Here is a 9,965-nt window from a genome sequence, read left to right as displayed (position 1 = left end):
AGTTTTAGGGCACTGTGGAAAGAAATGTTGTAATGACAATCTTATGATCATTATATAAACACTGAGCAGCACATAGAGCGTGACGCCACTTCCGGGCCTCTCATCGAGGTCTGGCACCAGCCACAACCAGCCGAGTAATCACGTGATAAGTGTGACCCCCATACACCGGGTGATTTGTTTGAGACTATATTTAATTGACCATACGTCCACAGCTCTAGATGCTAGACTAGCGACGTGCAAGAAAAAACAAACATCTCACCATCCACCTGATGACGTCACAGTTGATTGGCGTCTTGCGTATAAACGGAAGTGCCAACTGAGCCTGACCCGGTAGTGTTCTATACTTCGATGTGCCTCTAGATCCTGCTGTGTTTGCAAGCACTGGATACACCGAACCCATCATGCTCGGCCTACTGGTTGTCTGTGATACAGTACTCATCCTCAGGTAAGATTTTTATTCAACTCTTTTTACCAAGCACCGTGTCCGCTTTTTTTTATGGTTAAATAATACCTTCATTTTTTAGCGGAAACTTGGCAATATCAGGCTTTTAACAAAACCTTGACAAAATAAGATTTGTCACGAAAGTTGACAATACCAGATTTTTAACGAAAATGTATCAATGCTTTGTTTTCAACTGAAACTTGACAATACCAGATTTTTAACGCTATCGTCACATCGACCTTTAGCTTCTGAAATATCTATTTATATTTTGTGTGCATAACTTAGTAACATATCAGGTCAATCGGTTTTTATTATAGTTAAGAAAATATAGTTTTGTTTTCATATTTTTAATGAATTTAGAAGTTTGCTATCAGAGACGTTTTTAATTCTTTTACATTATTATAAACCTATTTACATATTGTAAAAATATAATATTAAGTCAATAAATAGTTTTATTAACAATTAGAATTATACTAGAAAATTTCCTAACCGAATCGAGTATTTAATCACTAATATTCTCTACTTAATACCTAGTATGTGACTCCATTAGAATCTCCCCACTAGAAGATTCCGTACCTTTATTAGCGACCATTTGGGCTCAATGGTCCTGATCAGCGGCGTAGCGAGGTCGGGTGTCACCCGGTGCGGCACTAAATGGTGTCATCCCCCCCCCCCCCCAGAGGCATAGCGACCCTTCCCGGGGACAAACTTTCAAATTTTCGATTTGCACCCCCCTCCCCCTCAAACTTTTGATTTGCACCCCCCCCTCAGACTTTCGATTTGCACCCCCCTCAAACTTTCGATTTGCACGCCCCCCCCCCTTCCCTCAAGTCTTTCTCTTTATATTTTGCTATTTTTTTGCCTTGGTGTCACCCCCCTAAATGGTGTCACCCGGTGCGGTCCGCATCCCCCGCCCCCCCCCCCCTTCTCGCTACGCCTCTGGTCCTGATATACCATCTCACCTGACTGAACCACTTAGTTATCACCTAATGTGTTGTACGAGTTAGTCATCTTCTTAATGTTTAAGACAAATCAATATTTGATCAGATTGAAAAATAGCAAACGTTTTTTTTGACAACACTAATGACTAGATAAAAGTATGTTTTAGACAGTATGTGTATCCATTCGCCCTACTGTCGTTAACATTATCTTATAAAAATAACTTTAAACATTATTTGCCCTTCATCAACTCAACTGAATTTGGTGCCATGTTGAAAAAGAAAATTGTATTACATAAAGTATCAATATTCTAGTTACTTCCCATTTTGTTAATCTCGTTACTTCAAGGGGAAAAACGCATGCATTTGTTTGGAAAAGTTGCTAATTAAATCTATAAATGCAATAATAGCAAAAAAGATAATGAATTTTATTAATCTTTTAATAATGCATATATCTTTAATTCGTATGCCAAATATTCTCAAATTTTATATTTCAAAGACATATTTAGCTATAGTTTTACACTAGTCTAAATAGAAAAACCATAGGCTTGTAAAGACGTAAATTTATACACTAGTGAAAAAATTTCTTACATTCAGTACTTACTTTGTTTCTCCGGAAAGTCTACTTCTATATAACTATGTGTTAAACTATTAATACTATTTTAAATGTTTAAAATAAATATAAACAAAATAAAAGAGTCGAAATAAGATGTGACGTGTTATTTATAAGTATAACATATGAAATCAGATGTCCGAAAGAAGTCTTACTATTCAAAATCTGTATTAGTCCTCACAAGCTGATGATGAAAACTGCAATACTAAAGCAAACATTGCATAGTAAATTGAATCATAAATGGAAAAAAAAGAAAAAAAAATCATTTTAATAAAATAGTTTGCGCAAATTTGGGGTACAATATTTACATAGGATCGTGAAACAATCTTGGTGGATACATTGTCTCAGGTTAGAGGTCCCACAAGGTGAAGCAAACGAAGTGACCTGTGTTTTTATTTACTGATGCTGTTAGAGAAGAGAAAGGTTAACATAAATATTAATAATTAACCAAAGACACGCCTTTGATGGCTAGAAACAGCTGATTTAACAAATTTCTACAATTAAAACAATTGGGATATATTTGTGGTCACAATCTACAGTAAACAAAATAATTAGATCTGAACCACTATTCATTTTTACAGTATTTATTTATTCCTTGTTCCTCTATTGCGGTCAGTTACTGTATCAATAAATGATTATACAATTTAAAAAAAAAAATATTTTAAAAAGTTCATGCTCCTTATAATATTATAATATGATTTCCCTTTAATCCCGAATTATTTATTTCTGCTCTATGAGCTTCTATTAGAAAGCAGTAAATAGGCGTCTGATGGTTGTTTTAGCGAATAGCAAGTGCTTTATCTTGTTATCTCTTCGTTTATTATAGAATTTAGTATCTTTACATTCAATTTTGATTATAATATAATTTCTAATTAGATTACAAATTAGATATTCTTGCACTGTCATCGGAGACGAGTGTATCCATTAAGTTGAAACGAAATGGCTCCATCAGTAGTGGGTTAAATACTGAGTTACGAGATTCTCAACAAACAAGCACACAAATAAACAAACACACAAACAAACAAGCACACAAATAAACAGACACACAAACAAACAAGTACACAAATAAATAAACACACAAACACACAAACAAACAAGCACACAAATAAACAAACACACAAACAAACAATCACACAACTAAACAAGCACACAAACACACAAACAAACAAGCACACAAATAAACTGACACACAAACAAACAAGCACACAAATAAACCGGCAGACACCGTACAGTAAATCAAAGCTTATCAAAAGGAAGGTGAGGTGAAAAGATTTTGAAAGCTTCTGATGGAAGTGACCATTCATGATCTGTCGCCCCCCCCCTCTTCCCCCCCCCCCCCCCCCCCACACACACACACAAAACGTGTCAGATCATGTCTCACCTGTATTTAGTTGATTTTATTCATGCCGATATATTTGCCGTGTCTCCGATGTAATGAACTGTAGAACCTTCAAATGTGGATTTTGATAAGCCTTGTCAAACGTTGTAGTTGTTTGATGATTTTATGGAACAAACTAGGCCTAGGACAGACTTAAATAACTTATACATTTTCATGGTTTTTCTATGAAATTAAATTCATATCAGAAACTGACATTATAAAAAGAATTAGGTAAATGTTATATTTTTCTAGAAATAAAAAAATAGGATACAAGAAAATAATCAGAAAGAAAGAAAATGACTAAAATAGTCACATGGTCAGTCAGAGCACAAAATAAACAAACTGGTTACATTAATACTTTTAGAATGTTTTGCTGCAAAATATAACTTGACTTTGTGTGCACGACATGACTTGGTGTACAATTTGACTTTGGGTGTACTTCTTAACTAGTTGTATAGCCTGATTTGGTGTAGATATCTTGATTTTGTGTACAACTTGACTTTTGTTTACTAATTGACTTTTGGTTTACAACTTGACTTTTGTTTACAACTTGACTTTTGTTTACAACTTGACTTTTGTGTACAACTTGACTTTTGTTTACAACTTGACTTTTGTGTACAACTTGACTTTTTTTTACAACTTGACTTTGTATACAGCTTGTCTTTATTTCTACAATATGACATTGTAACTACAATTAGACTTTGTGGACAACTTAACCGTGTGTGCACCTACACTTTGTGTACAACTTGACTGTGTGTACACCTAGACCGTGTGTACACCTAGACCGTGTGTACATCTTGACCATGTGTACACCTAGACCGTGTGTACAACTAGACTGTGTGTACACCTAGATCATGTGTACAACTCGACTGTGTGTACAACTAGACCGTGTGTACAACTAGACAGTGTGTACAACTTAACCATGTGTACACCTAGACCGTGTGTACACCTAGACCGTGTGTACAACTCGACTGTGTGTACAACTAGACCGTGTGTACAACTAGACCGTGTGTACAACTTAACCATGTGTACACCTAGACCGTGTGTACACCTAGACTGTGTGTACAACTCGACTGTGTACACCTAGACTGTGTGTACAACTTGACCGTGTGTACACCTAGACCGTGTGTACACCTAGACCATGTGTACAACTAGACCATGTGTACAACTTGACCGTGTGTACACCTAGAACGTGTGTACAACTTGACCATGTGTACACCTAGATTGTGTCCCCCCAGTGTGTCCCTGGCACAGATCATCCATGATGGGAAGACCGCCACCAACATCTCCTTCGTTCTCGACTCGCTGCTGGAGGGCTACGACAAGAGACTGCGTCCAGGTTTTGGAGGTCAGTCCCATCTTCAGGTCATGCTCCATTTCATTACACCATCTTCAGATCATGTTCCATTCATTGCACCGTTTGCAGATCATGTTCTATTTCATAACACCGTTTGCAGATCATGTTCTATTTCATTACACCATCTTCAGATCGTTCCATTTCATTGCACCGTTTGCATATAATGTTCCATTTCATGGATGCCCAATTTAATTTGAATAATTTATTATAATTTGCTCTATTTAATTCGGTAAATTTAGTTTAATTTTATGCCGTAATCGATTTCATTAATTTATTTTCATGTAATGCTCCGTGCGATTTTATTAATTTATTCTATTTAATGCTACCTTAAATTTTGAAATGTCTTATTTCTTTTAAAGACCCATTCAAACTGTATACCCCATGCATTGTTTGTGTGTTGCATTCAATTTCCAAAATTTTTCATGTATTTTAAAATTTATTAATTTTTTATTAAAATATCCTGTTTACATGTTCCAGTTTTAAAATGGGGTTTTAAATATCAGCTCTTTAAAATACAACACACACCTAAAGACAACGATAAATATGCATTTGTAAAAATAATTTTAGGCCTATACGAAAATGTATCAAGTAAAAAAAAAATAAAAACATACCATAAGTGTTGATAGTAAAATTAATTGAGCTGTGTCTATAAAATGAAAAACAATTTGGTAAATGTAAAGAAAATAGATTTTGATAAGATATTGATAAATTTGATCAACCATTTAATAAGATAATTATTTTTGTATAAATTGTTTGACCCAAGCTACGTAGACTTTATTGAATACTTACAACTGGCATAGTCTACTGACCAACTCAAGGCTAAACGTTCAGACTGACCTTTCATTCAGACGGAACAGGGGAATTAATTCACTGACTACGCGGGTCTTTCATATTAAATATCGAGTTGTAAGCCAAGGGGAACAACTCACTTAGCATGTAGCCAAGAGACGCAACTGTTTGAGTATGTAGACAAGGGACGCACATCGCTGAATACGTACACAAGGGATATAACTCGCCGAATATGTAGACAAGGGAAGCTACTCTCTGGAGCTGAATGAAATCTTTACAGCCCGCACAGAATCAGGACACAAGTCTGCTGATGGATGGGGTAAAAAATGTGAACATGGTCACGTGACGCTGATAAATCACATGTATTTGTTCTGTTCGATATATCACATGTATTTGTTCTGTTCGATATATCACATGTATTTGTTCTGTTCGCAAGAGCGGTAGAGCCTTTTCGAATACTTTGAAATCGACGAACAAGGAGACACACAAACCGTTAAAAATAAAACATAAAAGCATATTCAAAAGCTTGTATGGTGGGAGGAGGTTGAGGTCGTTACTATGGCAACCATGCAGGAAGCCGCTGAATAGTTCGTAGTGAGGGGCTGACCATTGGGTAGCCATTAGCTCGGGCTACAGAAATGACGAGCGAATGCTACCTAGGTTAAGGGGGTCTGGATATGACCCCACACAGGAATAACAAGATAGTCCCTTGACCAGTGGGTAGCTATTAGCTCGGGCTACAGAAATGACGCATATGAACCCACACGCTGGAATAACAAGAGAGTCCCTTGACCAGTCCCACTCAGCTGACCAGCTCTAACATTTCAACACACGTCGATGCAACAGCCTCATGTAGGATCATGTAACTGTCATAACGCCCAATCGCAACAGGATATCCGGTCTGTGAGGCTAGTACCACATCGTTTCCATAACAACCCATGACCTCTAGATAACACCCCGTATGATCACATCCGGTTCCCCTTATATCCCCCCTGGGCTTTGGGTAGCTACATCAAATAGAAAAAAATAACCAGCTTCTAATACATTCCGCCAGTCAGCTAACTATGACATTCTACGTCTGCTCTAAAATTATTTCCTAGAGTGTGCCCCCCCCCCCACCTTCTCCCCCCCCCCCCCCCTCCCAAATTTTATTTTTGAAGGGCGTTGGTCACGCAAGTGAAGCAACTTGTTAGCTTGGCTGTCACGTATTTCGTCTATTAGAACGTTCATTAACTATCCTCGCCCAGCATCTCCAATTACTCCCGGAGCCTCTTTTTGAACAGAGTTAGTGGCCTTTCACGGTTAAGGGCCTTGTACTTTCTTAGAGAGTATCGTCCCTTGCCAGTAATCTATTGTAACCGATTTTTTTTTACAACTCACAATAATTTTTTTTTTTTTAGAATTGACTCGTTAGATGATCTGACGTTATGTTTTATTCATGTTAATCTACGAGTGAGTACTCTCTGGTGTACGTCGTACCCGTGCACGGTGTTCTGCCGTAAACATGTTTTTATTTTTATTACATTGAACGAAATACAAGTATTTGACAAAAAAAGGAGAAAAGCTCACTAACAATAAAAAGTTGAATAAAGAAAACACCACACGAAACAAAACAGTTATACATCATTGCATTGAACACTGTAATCTTTTTGTACTTTGTACCGAAATTATGATTGAGATAGGCCTACTTTGTAATATTGTCTTTAGAGTATATGTAGGAGTGGTTGGCTAAGTAAAAGTAGAGATGAAATAAAATATTTGGGAATTGCTGGATTATGGTAAAAATGGAGGTAATTACATAAAACAAATTAAAAAGTCTCTAGAGTAATAAACTTTTAAATGCACTGAAAAAAATGAAACACTTGCCCTCTTTAATAAAAAATTTGGTCGCTCATGAGATCTTTTAACAAATTTAGCGCGTAAAAGTGATTGTTTTTTTTCCCAAGAATTATCATAGCATCCCATTTCAATCTCAAAAGGCGTGATTTTAACTTTTCCATTGGGATTGTATATATCTTATCTTGCGTGTAGGGTTCCATTTGTTAGGTGTAATTATAAGCGTGTTTTATCATAGAAGAACGAACTTTAAGATGTGGATGTGGGGTGGCAAGCAGAACAACAAAAGTCCAAATTTCCACCTTCAGTATTTAACATTTTAACCTCGAGTGTATTCCGACTGACAGGTTGAATCCAAACATGCCACATTTGCCAATTTCGCCAGATTTAACTCACGAACAAAACCCATCGAAGGACCGGAAGTAAACGTCACCAGACGACAGACATGCGCACTGCAGGACTGGCCTGTTAACGACATTAGTAGATCCGTAGCTCAAAGAATTGATGACGTTTTCGACCAGAATTGTCCGCTGATGAAAAGAAAACTTCACTAACAAAGTTAAAGTAGTTGGACTACACGATTCACGGCGGCTGCTTGTTAGGTTACTCGCTACCCGCTAGATGCTAGCGCAGCAAAGTTCCTTTCTTGATAACCCAGCAGCAGGTATTATAGCAAAGACATTTTTTGTTCAGGGGAGGGGGGGGGGAGGATTTGATATTTCAAGTATATATTTTCTAATCAAATTATTTTTAGCTCGGGGGGGGGGTGACTGAAAGAAACAATGTTCCTGGCTAAAAAATATAATCGTTGACCAGTAACATTTGGCTGAGAATGTTGTGTACAGCGTTTGTTGCCAACAACGGTTACAGCAGTGTTGTTGGTATTGTGTAATGGTTACAGCACTGGTGTTCGGTATTGTGTAATGTCACACCCATCTTTACCTATCATTATAGACGTATCTTTTGTTTAGGGTGTGGTGGAAAAGGCCAACTTATCACATGAGCTTAAGTAACTAATTAAATCTAATAGAGCATTTTTATAGACAAATTATATAAAAGAAGTTATCAGATTTTACCCTACTTCATTTTTCACTTTCAAAAAAATCCTGAGAATTGTTGTATCATTTTTATTAAGCAGCATATTCTAAGAAATGCTCGCTCGATGGTTTAGTCACAAACCAGCCCAGACCCTGCTGATATAGACGAATTTAAAATAAACTTTAGGGGAGCTTACTACCGCTGTTTTCGTTGTAGGGTTAAACAAGAGCCACCCCACATCTAGACACCGCACATCTAGACAACCCATACCTAGACACCCCACATCTAGACACCCCACATCTAGACACCGCACATCTAGACACCCCATACCTCACCCCACACCTAGACACCCCACACCTAAACAACTCACACCTAGACACCCCACACCTAGACACCCCACACCTAGACAACCCATACCTAGACACCCCACATCTAGACACCCAACATCTAGACACCCCACATCTAGACACCCCACATCTAGACACCCCATACCTCACCCCACAACTAGACACCCCACACCCAAACAACTCACACCTAGACAACCCATACCTAGACACCCCACATCTAGACACCCAACATCTAGACACCCCACATCTAGACACCCCATACCTAAACAACTCACACCTAGACACCCCACACCTAGACACCCCACACCTAAACAACTCACACCTAGACACCCCATACCTCACCCCACACCTAGACACCCCACACCTAGACACCCCACACCTAGACACCCCACACCTAAACAACTCACACCTAGACACCCCACACCTAGACACCCCATACCTCACCCCACACCTAGACACCCCACACCTAAACAACTCACACCTAAACAACTCACACCTAAACAACTCACACCTAGACACCCCACACCTAAACAACTCACACCTAGACACCCCACACCTACTTCTGACTAAAATAAAGTTCCCTTTTCAAACCTGACGGTCTATATGGCAAGTGATGTAGAGTTCACTTGTTTCTGTGACCTCGGCATATGAAAATATAGTATGGTCAGCACTATGCTACTTCTGAATACCCAAACACAAGTAGCGACCAACAAGCCTCCCCCATCCCACCATCACCATATTTACCTCACACATTACGTCCACGCTTTCCTATGGCTAAACAAACATGTGGTGAAGTACTCTTCCCTGGTGTAATATTGACATACCAATAGCCTCACCCACACCCCTCCCATAACCCCACCCACACAACAACCGTAACCCCACCCCATCTCACCCATAACCCCAGCCACACCACACCCATAACCCCGCCCACAAAACGCCCAATACACCCATAACCCAACCCACACCACACCCATAACCCCACCCATCCACACGACACCCATAACCCCACCCACACCACACCCATAATCCTACCAACACCCCACCCATAACCCCACCCACACCACACCCATAACCCCACCCACAAGCTGCCCCACCGTGTGGCTTACCCCCACCAGCAGTAGTCGAGGTCAGTTCCCAATTTTCAATTAACTGGCGTAATCCAAACATAGCACCACAGACGATGTTGACCGAAAGATGGCGACACTCGTAGAACAGGGTGAGGGGAGG

At 38.9% G+C, this 9,965-nt stretch overlaps 1 protein-coding gene across 1 annotated transcript in view; it reads left to right on the top strand.

Annotated features, from left to right (window-relative positions):
- Positions 1-276: 276 nt before the first annotated feature.
- The window catches only part of LOC131938309 (gamma-aminobutyric acid receptor alpha-like), a 34,625-nt gene continuing 24,936 nt past the window's right edge, over positions 277-9,965 (top strand). The window contains exons 1-2 of the mRNA XM_059296315.1: positions 277-445; positions 4,610-4,719. Coding sequence (XP_059152298.1) covers positions 402-445; positions 4,610-4,719 — 154 coding nt within the window. The 5' untranslated portion in view covers positions 277-401. The remainder of the gene's footprint in view (positions 446-4,609; positions 4,720-9,965) is intronic.

The sequence above is a fragment of the Physella acuta genome, unplaced genomic scaffold, assembly GCF_028476545.2.
Source record: "Physella acuta isolate Inbredline_101_S28 unplaced genomic scaffold, ASM2847654v3 ptg000017l, whole genome shotgun sequence".
Classification (NCBI taxonomy): domain Eukaryota; kingdom Metazoa; phylum Mollusca; class Gastropoda; family Physidae; genus Physella; species Physella acuta.
Note: the sequence above shows the minus strand (reverse complement) of the source record. Positions and strands in the feature narration are given on the sequence as shown.